The 13,282-nt window shown below is 48.5% G+C and overlaps 1 protein-coding gene across 7 annotated transcripts in view; it reads right to left on the bottom strand.

Moving 5' to 3' along the window:
• Positions 1-13,282, bottom strand: part of Rims4 (regulating synaptic membrane exocytosis 4) — a 127,350-nt gene that overhangs the window by 7,795 nt on the left and 106,273 nt on the right. For all 7 annotated transcript variants that reach the window (XM_087197832.1, XM_087197836.1, XM_087197834.1 and 4 more), the window contains one exon: positions 12,627-12,765. In XM_087197832.1, the coding sequence (XP_087053958.1) occupies positions 12,627-12,703 (77 nt within the window). In that variant the 5' untranslated portion in view covers positions 12,704-12,765. The remainder of the gene's footprint in view (positions 1-12,626; positions 12,766-13,282) is intronic.

Genomic DNA, 13,282 nt, shown 5'->3' with positions numbered 1-13,282 from the left:
TCCCAGTGCTGAATCAGAATGTGCAGTTTAACGTTGAGCCCAGGGGATCACCCTGCACATGAGAGCCTAAGAGGCCCGGGACAGAGGCTCTGGGCCAGGTATGTGGTTGTTGCTGTTGCTTGGCTACCCAGTGTTCACTGCCCTTTCCTTTGATAACAAGACCTCAGATTACCTTTGGAGAGCCCTCTCCCCATAGTATGTGACTGCAGTGCAGAGAATCAGCCCCCAGAGACGGGGCCTGCAGCTCAGCCTGGCCAATCAGGGCATCCAGCCGACAAGAATCTGACCTGGAAGCTTTGTGTGAACAGCAGGGAGTGCGAAGGCTCCCTCTTCCTACTACACTGGAGCCTCAGACACAGGATGGAACTTCTGGCAGCTGTCTTAACCACCTAGAGTCCACGGATGAAGACATCAAACTGGTGGCACTGTGTGTGCTCTGCCTGGAGCAAATGATTTCATCTTTCAGTTATATAAGTCAATACAGTAATAGTAATTATTTTGCTTAAGCCAGTTTTAATCCCCCCCACCCTCTAACAAACCCATTCCTATGTCTGAAATGCAAATAATAATGTTCTCCTCTCCAGAGTCTACTGTATTAAATGAGGCAGGGCAGGGCCGGGGATTTAGCTCAGTGGTTTCGCCGCCTGCTGCCCAAGCGCAAGGACCTGAGTTCGATCCCCAGTACCAAAAAAAAAAAAAATGAGGCAGGGTACTACATTCCATGTCTGATGCCCTCTGACTGTTTTAAGGAGCAAAGTACAACCCATTTCTCACTTGATCCTCACCACAACCACAGGAGGCTTTTGTTTTGTTGTTTTACCTTTTCCATCCTTATTCAGATGAAGAACCCATTTGCCCAGCAAAAATGATGGCCCTGCTGCCTGGCCAGCACTAATGGATCCCGGGATAGATGCCTACCTCATCCTGGGTCACTTGGAGATTCTCTCTAGGAAGTAAAAAGAGAATCCCAGAAAGTAAGAGTCAAGAACTGAGCCACATGATGGTCTGCCCTCTCAACAGCCTGCAGACTGTACTAGCTACCCAGTCCTGGCTGCTCCAGCCTGACCTTGCTGAGGTACTCCATTGTAGCAAACAGATTCCACTTTTTCCGAAAGTAGTGGCAGGATCAATGTCAAGATCATAACCTGACAGTCTAGCCTGAGTGCTTTTCATTGTCATGATTTCCTACTACTCCTGCCCCAATGCCCAGGGAGACCCCACCCCACAGTCTACTGCCTGAGGAAGGATGCCCAATAAATAGAGAGAGCAAGAAACTCAGAATCTTGGCTTTTAATTCTAAATCTAAGAAACAGGCTACTCTGCCCCCAGACAAAGAAATTCTGGTCTGGGACAGCAGAGGAAGTCAGTGAGGGGGAGAAAACTGAGTTGCTGGATGGTCCATGGGCAGGTTGGTGGTCCCTGGGCTGAGCTGGTGGTGTTGAGGGAGCAAAAATCATCTCAAGTTTGGTTCGGGGGATCTGAAAGCAGAGGGAACTTGTGCCACCCTCCTTAGCGGGTAGTGCTGAGGAAAGAGCACAATGCTTTGCAGAAATGGCTGCCTGGCTGTCATGTCAAGTGACCCTGGAAGATCCTGTAATGCTCATATGCCCCTCCATAACCCAGAGAAAAATAAATACATGTTCCAGTGCACCCAAGAGATAAACTCACAGAGGATGGTGGTCTGGGCAAATAGAGGTAGCTGAGAGTAGCTCAGTGGTAGAGCACTTGCCTAGCATGCATGGGGTCCTGGGCTCCATCCCCCGTACTGGGAAAGAGAAAAAAAAGTAGCTGAGAACAGAGAAACAATGACCAAGGAGCAGACAGTGATGATCATGCTCCAGAAGACGTTGAAATGATGGATGATGACCGAGGACCACATTTCCGCCCGCCTCCAGTCTTAGCAACACAGTGATAGCAACCACCATTACTGAATACTAAGCAGCACTGATAACCCAGTAAGTACACAGACACTGTAGCCAGCATCCATTTGTTTCATTCATTTGACAAATGTTTACAATGTATGTATGCACTGTTCTGGAGATAGAATATGTCAGGTAATAAACAAGATAGCGATTCCTGCCCTCAAATGCTCATACAATATGTTAGAAGGTATTAAATGCTATGGAAAAAGAAAATCAGAGTGTATGATGCTGGCTCCAACACTAAATAGTGTGACCAACATCTCTGCTGTCTATCTCTTATTAAATACAATTAAATACAATACAGTATTCATGAGAGGCTTGGTTCCAAGACCCCTCTAATACCAAAAACCACAGGTGTTCAAGTTCTTGGTTAAAAAAATGGTATAGTATTTGCATATAACCTACACACATTCTCCCCTATACTTTAAATCATCTCTAGATGACTTGTAACACCTAACACAATGCAGATGCTACACTGTTATGCTGTACCGTTTTGGGAATAATGACTGAAAAGGTATATACATGCTCACCCTGGACACAAGTGCTGTAGGCCTAACTGCAGAGCCCACAAAGAGGATGCAGCAAACAATGCTCAAATCGTAAGAGCCAGAAAGGGCTGAGAGTGTGTGAATGGTGAGGAGCCAGGGCAGGGTGCACCCATGTACCACTGCATTTGTGGCAGGTTCAAGTTTTGCTTCTTGGAACTCTCTGGAATTTTTTAAAAAATATTTTTGATCCATGACTGGTTGAATTCACAGATGTAGAAGCTGTGGATATGAAGGGCCAACTGTACTATGAATGTTACTCTTCAACCTGGTTTAGCAATTTACATGGATTCTCTCTACATGAACTTCCCTGGGACATAGTTATATCTGTTGGGAAAATCCTGAACCAAATAAGACTAAGTTTCCGGTAAATACCACAAAAGGGGACTTGACACCAAGATGTGTAACAGCAAGCCTGCAGTGCTTACTGTGTGCTACAACAGTCTGAGGGCTCTACACGTACTGATTCATTTCAGCCCCTCCAACCTGAGGGTGATGATTCATGGGCCCATTTCACAAACAAACCGAAGAGGTCAGTCCAGGCCCAAGTCATGTAGGTGTTGTGTGGCCCCACTCATGCTGGCACTTCCGCTGCAGCTGCAGACTCTTACACAGCCACGCAGCCTTAGGTCTTCCCTTCTGGGTGTGACAGGACCCTCTGCCTGTGTGGGGGGCAGGCTGGAATCCCCACAGGGTTAATGCCCCAGAAAAAGCATCTGAGCAGCGACACACTGAGAGAGATTGGTTGCTGGAATAACTGGTCTCCTGAACTCCCGGGAAGGTCTCTCCATGCTCTAGTTACCCACAGTGGCAACAGATTTGCTGACCACCCTGTACTAGTTCTCGCCCTTCCTATCTCCTTCTTATGTGCTTCCACACTTGTGGCTCCTGGGATTGCCTCCCAAATAATCTATTTCTACTTCGATCTGAGAGTCCAGTTGCTTCTGGAAGAAGCCAAAGACAAGCAGTACTGGAGTTCAGGCAGTTGGGCTTCTGTGGCTATTAAGCTAGCAATTCTGCAACAGTGTACCTTTTATAGAGAAAGCATGGGGGAAAAATAGTGACTTAAATGTCTGGGGATTGAAATGTACTTGCTTTTCTTGCAAAACTAAAGACCCTTAATTAACAGCACCAAAGCTAACACTAGACTCACAGCTGAGAGGCTCTTTCCTCCACATCCCTGGGCCTCTCTACCCCATCCTCCCAGCTCTCTGGGGGGTCCAGGCTCTGTTTTGTACCCAGAGAGATGCCAAGGCCTGGTGGGTTCCAAGGCATAAGGAGCCCAGCCTCCCAGGCAGAGAGGCCTCTGCAGCTTGAAATTGAAAGTTTCCTCCAACATCATTGTCTGGTCCTCAGTTCCTGGTGGGGTGTGAGCAGACAATGGGGAACTGGCAGGTCTGGTAATTAGCAGTAATTGTTTCTAATATCTGGGAGGCTGCCTGATTTCCCAGCCCAGGGTGCCTTGCTGGCTGCCAAGAAATCAAGCTGATGCCCCAGAAACCCTGAGCGAGCGATCGCGTCCTCCGTGGAGCTGGAGGAAGGAGTGGTGTGGCTGGTTGCTGGCCAGAAGGCCAACTGCGCTGCAGACCCCACCCCATCTCAGCCTCTTCCCTCAAGCAGGAAGAAAGGGAGAGGCTACAATATCGGACCTGTGCCTTGCTGGCCAACTGCTTGTGGCGTGACCTCTGACAAGCTGCTATTGTCACGTACTTCAGTCAGTGCTTTTACCTGTCACCCAGATCACACTATGTTGTGGACAGCATACAGCCATTCAGGTGGCTGGTATGGCATCAGTTTTAAGTGTTTTAAAAACCCTCTACTTACATGATACCTTACCAAAGGAGTATGGAGGAGCTTGCTGAATTAGGAAGTGCTCCATACACACTGCTACTTAGACCATTCCTTGTATGTAACAGGGGCTCAGTAAATGTTCCATTGCCAAACCCCATAGTGGGTCTCAAACTAGCAGAATAAAGAATCATAATTAAGATTGGATTTTGGCACACTATAGACCTTGGCATCTAGTGCTTTATAAGCTGGGGCAAGTTTTGAACTTCTCTGAGCTATAATTTTCTCATACATAAAATGGGAAGTAGGGCCGGGGATTTAGCTCAGTGGTTTCACCACCTGCTGCGCAAGCGCAAAGACCAGAGTTCGATCCCAGGTACCAAAGAAAAGGGAAGTAATAGTAACTGCCTTCCTGAATTATTGGAGAGAATAAACAACATAACTTAGGCTCAACACAGAGCATCTGCTGAACAAATGAAGGAATGAGATGCCGTGGCCTGCTGGTCTGGTCTGGCTGACCTGGGAGAGCCTCCCGTACCATCTTCTTGGTGTTTCTGGTTCCAGAACTATTAGGCAGCATCTGGATGCCTGTGACCAAGCCCAGACCATCTGGGAGGAGTGTGGGGTGCTGGGGACATGTGTCATTTGGGCAGAGGCAGAACACTGAAACAGGATTACAACCATGTTCTGCTGGCCTTTTGTGTTAATGGTGAAATAAGATTTTCTGTATTTTAAATCCTGTTAGCTTTGTTTATGGAGATGAAGCCCATTTGTCTTTTATTATTAACCTTTGGGCTTGGTTTAGCCCCTGGATTTTCTGTGTTCTTGATGGTTAAAGAAGTAATTGGGTTATTCGGGGGTTGGACTCCATTCTTTTTTCCAGATGGATCAGCTGTCTCAGTGGATCAGAAATCAAAAGGTCACACAGCCATGGTGGCGATTATGGACCATGTGGTTCAGAAAGGCTCTGGGAGCTCATGGTCTCTCTGTCCATCTATTCACCACCCACTCCCCTACGTGTGTCCATCCATCCAACCACCTTGACTTGCCACGCCTACATCCATTCAGCTGTAATGCAGAATAGGCCGTCCTAAAAATGACTGTGTGGTGCCAAAGCCTGCAATGAACATCAGGGCTTATGGAGAAAATTGGGTCAGTGTCACGTTAAATAAAAAAAAGGACAGGAACCTAGTCAATACAGTAGCACAGTTTTGTACACTTTAAATGGTTAAGAAATACATAAATATTACAATCAATATAGCCATTTCCATTGAGAAGCTGAAGTTTGCTTGGGGGAGTCTGCTTGTCAGAAGGGGTGATGCCCGGGACCACTAACTGAAGAAGTAAAGGAGGCTGTCTGCAACTGGATGAAGTTGTACCACCAGGAGTGGTCATCTGGCAAACAGAGGGCATATCAGCTGCTTGGGGTTTTGTATAGTCCTAGGTGGGAACAGTTTTCTGCATTCACCCAGTGTTTCTCATGGATGAAATCATGCCTGACTGAGCAAAAGCAAAATTTGTGTTATGCTCGAATTGTTCCCTAATACTCCAATTGTGTTGGAACAAATTCTAGTTTTTGAAACAAGTGTTGTAGCAGAATTGATCAAATGCCAGGCTGCATCGTATCACCATGATTCTGACTCCCAGCTTCTCAGGCATTCAAGACACTTCCAAATCTGCCCACTCCACGGGTGTGACTCATGGGCATGAAGCCAGGAATTTGTTTTTTATTCATCAAAAACCTGCCATGAGCCAAGCACTGATAATACTGTTATTAATGTTAATTAATTTGATCCTTTCAATGCTATAGAAGCTAAGTACTTATAATTAATACCCATTTTACTGAAAGGTAAACCAAGGCACAGAGCTGTTAGTAATCCAACCAGGATCATTCTGCTAGCAAGTGGTTGACCTGGGATTTGAACCCCATGGTCCCCATGGCTCTGGTGTTCACCTTCTTAACCATGACACTGTACAGCTGACCCTTGCTGACCCTTGGCATTCCCAAGGAATTGGCTCCAGTACTTTCCACAGATAACAAAAAGCACAGATGTTTACGCCCCTTATATAAAAATGGCACAGTATTTGGACATAATCTATACACATTCTCCTATATATTTTAAATTATCTCTAGATTACTTATAATATCTAATACAATGTAAATTATATGGTAATAGGCATTTTACTGTATGGTTTAGGGCAGTGATGGTGAAACACCATAGCAGGCTGTTTGTTATTACTGAAGGCACTGAAAGGTTCACCATCAATGGTTTAGGAAATTACGACAAGAAAAGGGTGTTCAGTACAGGCACAGTTGGTTTTTTTTTTCCAAATATTTGCTACCAGAGGTTGGCTGAATCCATGGATCAGAACCCTCAGGTACAAAGGTTCCCAAGTGCACTATCTACAAATGTCCTGGGGATCCTCCACCTTGGCCAGAACAGAGCACAGGGATTTGCAGTCTGAGCTTTAGGGCTAGGCAGGCCTGGATCTGCATCCTGTCTCCACCACTGACTAGCCATGGAGACACATGATTCAGCTCTTTAGGCCTTCGTTTCTTTTTCAGTAAAACAGGAATAAATAACAGGATAATCCTTGATGCTGCTATGAGAATGAAATGAGATAAACTCTTTAGGACAGTCTGGCACAGTCAAATGCTTAACAAATAGTAGTGCTTATAAAGCAAAACCAAACAAACCTCTGTCTCCCAGCCCATAGTTACATCAGTCCCATTTCATCCTTTAGGAAGCAGGATGACTCCACTATCAGCAGAGATGGAGAAGGGAAGGGGGCTCTGACTATACCCTGGGTCTTGGGCTCCTGGTGATCAGGGAAACAGCCTTGGCAGGCACATAACACTGAGCCTGCCTACAGGTCACATGCTGTTCCTGGGCCATGGACACAGTGACCCAGACACCCAGAGGCCTGGCTGTTGACCCAGACACCTCAGAATAACAAGGGAAGAGAGAAGGAACAGGTGGGGTGCTGGAAGCCAGCTCTGAGCACTTCTAGGTTGACAAGATGCAAAAGTCTTGGGTTTTGTGTGACAGGAGACTGGGGAGGACAGGAAGGAATTGAGCACGCACGTGCTTCTCCTCCTGTGCAACCATTCATCAGAATTTGCAGAGCACCAACTGTGGGTCAGCAAGGCAGGCAGCAAACTCAGTGTCTACTGGGAGAGAGACACACGCAGGAGATGATTACAATAGAAGATGGAGGCTGCTATGGTGATGGAGGCCTGGGGGCTGCTGACCCAGCCAAATGGTAGACTTCCTACTGTCCTACTTCTCCTGCCTGTGCCCAGGGCAGACATTGCTAATCAACTTCAGCACCACTGTCAGGCCTGGACTTGGCTCCAGAATCCTTCTCAACAGCACTCCAGGGAGCCACTATCAATTAGCTGGAGTTGGCACATGAACGGAAGCTTATGTGCCAGTTCTGAGCTGAAATCTGGAGGAGGAATGAGTCAGAGGGTAAAGAAAGAGCAGGGGCAGAAAAGGGAGTGCCAGGTAGAGGGAGTAATGGGCACAGGGACCTGGGTTGAATCAGGAAAGTGCAGAGGTTCAGAGTGGTGGATTGGGGCATATGGCCGGGGACTGAGAGCCGCTGGGAGAGGTCAGGGGATGTAAGTGCTGGGAGACAGACTACAGAGTTAGTACCAAAAAGGAGACTTACAGGTGTTCAGTGAACAGTGAAGACTGAACAGTGGCCTCAAGCACGGCCACTCATGGGTGGGGATGGATGGACCCAAGGGACAATGAAGAGTAAAATGGGTGAACCAACTGTGGTTTGGATGAAGAGTATGAGATGGGGGAGCCATCTAGAAAAGGCCCCAGGTTTCTGGTTTGGGCAGCTGGTAGATGAGGGTTCTGTGTATTCAGATGTGGAAGGTTCTGCTGGTCCATTTCTCAATCCTATACCAGTCAGCACTAGTGACTGCTAACTGCTAGTATCTGCATCCATTTGAGTTTCTCTGGCCCAAGAAGAATTTCTCTAGCCCCGAGCCCACCTTGCTACAAGGGCAAGAGGCTTAATGGACAGTGGCCATCTATTAGTAATTGGTAAGAGAAGAAATGTAAATACCTCCACTCCCTCGCCTCCTGGGGTAACTCCCAGGTACATGTTCCACACTGGCTGCCAGAGGTCCCCATCAGGACTAAGCCCTGGCTGTCCACAGTGGAGGGTGGCTTCTTACAGCATGCTTCATTGTATACCTGCCTGCCCTGCCTCTCTCACATGCCCCTCTCCCATTACTTTCCAGAATCATGTCTCCAATGAATTTGAATCCACGTCTCAGGTCTGCTTCCGAGAAAACCCAAATTAAAACAGAGAGTCAACTGGGAGTGTCTTACAATTAGGGAGAGATGTGTATGTAGGGAGACACTATTCTTAGGGGGCTTGAACTGTACACCCTGCCTGTTATGTGGGTGAGATGGGCCTGCTCTGTAGGGATGAGAGCTTGGCTGGTTGCCCCTTCAAACTTAGCAATCAGAACCTTGATTTTTAATGAGGCAGAACAACGGACAGGAAAAGAAGCCCTTCCCTTGCCCCAGAGGATAAACCATGACTGGTCTACTACACTGATGCTGCACAGGGGAAAGATGGAGGAACTTTGAGCCCCTGGTGACATCATTAAGGCACCAAATCATCCTGGCTTCCAGAAATCTTCATAGTTACAACTATTAAATGAGAGAAAGAATTGAGTGTAACTGCAAATGCTTGAATTTGGATCCCAGCTCAGTCACCCTCTTGCTTTGTGATGACCTTGGGCTGCTTACTCTCTCTCTAGGCTTCCATATCATCATCTGTAAAGTGGGGATACTGATGGCATCAAATGGTTGTGAGAATTCAATGAGACAACAGAAGTAAAAGTACATGGCATAGTGCCTGCACACAGCATGTTCCTTCACACAGTAGCAACAGTCACTACTAACATCAGGCCTGGGCTTCTTGGCCTTAGCATGCACACAAACCCGATGGGGGAATCTTATTAAAATATAGATTCTGCAGAGAGAATTGAAGAACAAAATGGAAATAGAGCTTTTCAAATGGGAGTGATAAGAGTTGGAAGGAAAAGGAAGGGCTAGGAGGGGGAGAGGACAAAAGACTTCAGATGTGTTATGCACATGTTCATACTCTCTACAACAGATGTAATCATTACATGTTGCAAACATGTACTAATAAAAAATACAGACTCTGACCTAGTGGGTCTGGGGTGGAGCCCAAGATTTTATGTTTCTTACACACTCCCAGGATGTGCTGATTGCTGGACTACAGACCATGCTGAATCACAAGGGCTAAAGCCACTGTCTGCTGGTATTATGTTACTATGCCCAAGGCATCCTCTCTGACAGTGACCCAACCCACACACTCCTTCTCTATGCCTCAGATCACAGGCAGTTTCCTGAACCCGCCCTTGGCAGCTGTCACCACTCTGCTAGGTGCTTGGTCAGTGTCCTACAGTGGAAGTTCATGGTAGGCAGGGTCTCAGAGGTGCCTAGCCCAATTGCCTGGCATGCTATAGATGCTCAGTAACGTTTGTTGAGATAAAAATCCATGGGAGAGTACCTAGCTCTCCCCTGCAGGAATGCATATGCCTGGGGACCCAGTGCACAGTCAGGCTGATCCCTCAGCCTCAGGGACTGCCAAGGGAGGCTGGCTTCCTGAAAGCCTCAGCTGGGCTGGCAGGACCCCAGGGGGTGGTGAGAGAGGCGAGGAAGGCCACACCCCTTCCTGTGTTGGAGGGTGGCAGCTGGGTCCAAGCAGTGCCCCAAATACCCACAGAACGAGGAGGAGGCTGACCGCAGCGTCATCTTCCCCTGCCCCATCTATGCCTCTCCCTTGCCCTGGTGCCCCAGCCCCTCTTAGGAGGGCAACACTGCTACCAGGGCTGGAGCCAACATCCTTCCAGCTTCCTGATCCTTCCTCACTTGGGTTCAACCCTGCACACCAAACCTTCTAATAGTTACAGTCAACATTTGCTCAGTACTTAACTCTGTGCTAAGCACTGTATAGATACGACTGTATTTGGGGTGGCTTGTGGTATCCATTAGAACGCAACTGACCCCAAGCAGCAAAATACCCAACACTCAATTAGCAACGCTACCAGTGAATAATTCCAGTACTTGGCATGTGCAGGCCACTGCTCTGAGTGTTTTTTTCATATATTAACTCATTCAATCCTCCCAAAAATTCTTTTAGTGGTCTTTACTGTTACTGTCCCTTTTCAATAGATGGAGAAATTGGGTTCAGAGAGAAAGTAACTTCCCCAAAGCCAAAAAGCTACTACAAAGCAGAACTGAGCCCAAGCCAGGGCTGTCTGACTGCTGAGTCCTGGCTTTGAACCTGTCTGTAATGTAATTTTGATTCTCTGGCTCTCTCAAGCACATTTTAGCAAGTAATACTAAAGCCACCTTCCAAGGTTCTTTACATGCAGGTACCTTGTCTCTTGCTCACAACATCATCCTATGTTCTCCCTGTGGGGAAGTCGTGCACCCTCATCAGCCTTCCCCTCCTCTTCTCTGAAATGGGCCACACCTGGTGCTCCTGACTTGCCCATGAGACCAACAGAGCTCAGAGAGGTCTGCAGATGTGCCCAAGGCCACCCAGGGGGGTGAGTGGCAGAGCCAGGCCTGGACCCTGAGCCTCCTGAGCCCACGAGGCTCACACATCTGTCAGCAGGGGCCTGCCGTTCCCCCAGGGCTGAGGACATCTTCCTCCAAGCCCTGCCAGGTGTCTCAGGTTAAAGAAAATACTGGCTGCCTTCCTCTTCCTCCTCCTCCTCTGTCTTCCGCTTGTCCTCCTCTTCCCACCCCCTCTCCGGAAAGCTGCTCAGAGGTGGGTGGAACTGCAGTGTCTGCCAAGGTAAGGCTAGTCACAAGGCCAGAGATGCCTGGTTTGGGAGGGGCTGGGGGTGGGCAAGGCATTTGGCCAGGAGAGCCCTCAGCTGAGAGGCAGAGCCAGAAATGAGGGAGAGAAAGGGTGGAGGCAGACCCCCGGCCCAGCAACCCCCCCCACTCCCCCACTCCCCAGCTCATGTCTGCTCTTGAATAAGCCCCTCAGCCAGTGCGGTCCAGTAGAACTTTCTGCCATGATGGAAACAGTCCATTTTCTGCACTCACCAACACAGTTGCCATAAGCCACATGCTGCTGTTGAGCCCTGGAAATATGACTAGTGTGACAGAAGAACAGAATAATTTATCTTACTTAATTTGAATTAATTTACATCTAAACAGCTATGTGTGTCTAGTGACATCTGCACAGGACAGTACAGACCTTAGCTCTTCTAAGCCTCAGTCCCCTGATGTGCACACCAAGGATCACAACACGCCAAGCCCAATCTGCCTCAGAGGACAGGCTGGTGAAGCCACGTGGTGCTGTGGAATAAGCCCCACCTGTGGATCAGGACTGCCAGGTTCTGCAGCATGCTCTGTACCCAGGCAAGGACCTGAACCTCTCTGAGTGCTCTGGTCATACGTACCATATGAAAGACACTCTAGACCTAAGTTTCATTGTCAGAGGTCCAAGGTAGGCTTTAGGGGAATCTGGACACCCCCGCCATTATGAGAAGAGCAGGTTTATAGGTCTATGTGTGTAAGAATGAGTGTGTGCTGGGGGAAAACAGGCCCAAAGCCTTCCCCAAATTCCAAAAAGATGAGAAACCCCCAGTCTAGAATTCTTCTTCCAGACAGCTTTTTAAAAATGGAGTTTCTGGACTCCACTCACAGAGACTAATGCAGGGGCTCAGGAGCGGGGCCCTGCCATCTGCATTTGTCATGGGTTCCCCAGAGATTCAGATGTGCAGCCCTGGGAGGGAAACACGGTCAGGTGCCAGGCAGCCTGGGCATCTTACAATTTGATGTACATGAGATGCCTTCTATCAAACTGTACTTGACTTGTTGAAAATCCAACTGGGATTTAAGAAACTAAAAAAAAGGAAACAATAATGACGATAACAAAATCTCTCTCGAGTCCCTTATTTACCAACACTGGAGCACAACACGTATGTACCACTGTCCTGTGCTCCGTAAACACTGACCCGTGATTATGTGGATTGTAAAGCTTTAATCCTCATAACGGCCCATGTGGTTGGTGCTATCCGCACTATCTTACAGATGAGGAAACTGTGGCTCAGGAACAGGCCCTGAGAGGGCCACACAGCAGACAGTGTGGAGCTGGGACACAGGTGCAGGCACCGCCTCATCCTCAGAGCGCTGCTGCCTCTCTGCTTTCTAAAGACGGGCACCATCCGGGAGCCCTGAGCCAATGCCCCACCAGCCTACGGACCAGGGCTCCCACGGAATTGATCACCCCGCCTCCAAGAAGGCTATGAGCCAGGAGGCTGGCGGCCAGGTGGGGGCCCCACACTCACTTGCCCTCTGAGCCATAGCTGTTCATGCTGTCCTCGATGGACTCGTGGCTGGCCTGGCGCAGTGTCCGGCTGGGCATCTCCACGGCCAGACCTGTCTCTGTGCTCCGCTGGATGGCTCCCTTCAGCCTCCGGCTATCTCCTGGGCAAAGAGGCCGAGAGACACAGGGAGAGACATTGGGTAGGGTACAGAGAGACAAGTCACCTGGTCAGTGTTGAGCAGCTTGTGGTGACCCAGTTTCAGCCCCGGAGCCCACCCCACCCACCTCATCATTGCTGACCTCACCTACACCCCTTCCCTGGGGCAGTGCTGCCCTTCACACCCACCTAGCACACACCACCTGGGTTTTTTTAACATGTACTTTCCTTCCCTGAAATTCATTTCTCCCCTGCAACCTTTTCCAAACAATTTCTGCCACCTCTTCAGCTATTTATTGAGCACCTACTACATGTCCTACTCTCTACTGGTGCTTTGCATGGATTCAGATCAGGGTTTCTCAGCACCAGCATGACCAGTACTGTGGCTGGCATACTGCTTTGTTGGGCAGTAGGGACTCTGTCCTACACACTGTGGAATGGCAGGCCACATCCCTGGCCTCTCTCCACTAAATGCTAGTAGCACCCTCAGTCCCGATGTGACAACCAAAAATGTTTCTAGA

This window comes from Heterocephalus glaber, unplaced genomic scaffold (genome assembly GCF_053883595.1).
Source record: "Heterocephalus glaber isolate CG9 unplaced genomic scaffold, H.glaber_assembly_v1.0 deba00001673, whole genome shotgun sequence".
NCBI classification, from domain to species: domain Eukaryota; kingdom Metazoa; phylum Chordata; class Mammalia; order Rodentia; family Bathyergidae; genus Heterocephalus; species Heterocephalus glaber.
Note: the sequence above shows the minus strand (reverse complement) of the source record. Positions and strands in the feature narration are given on the sequence as shown.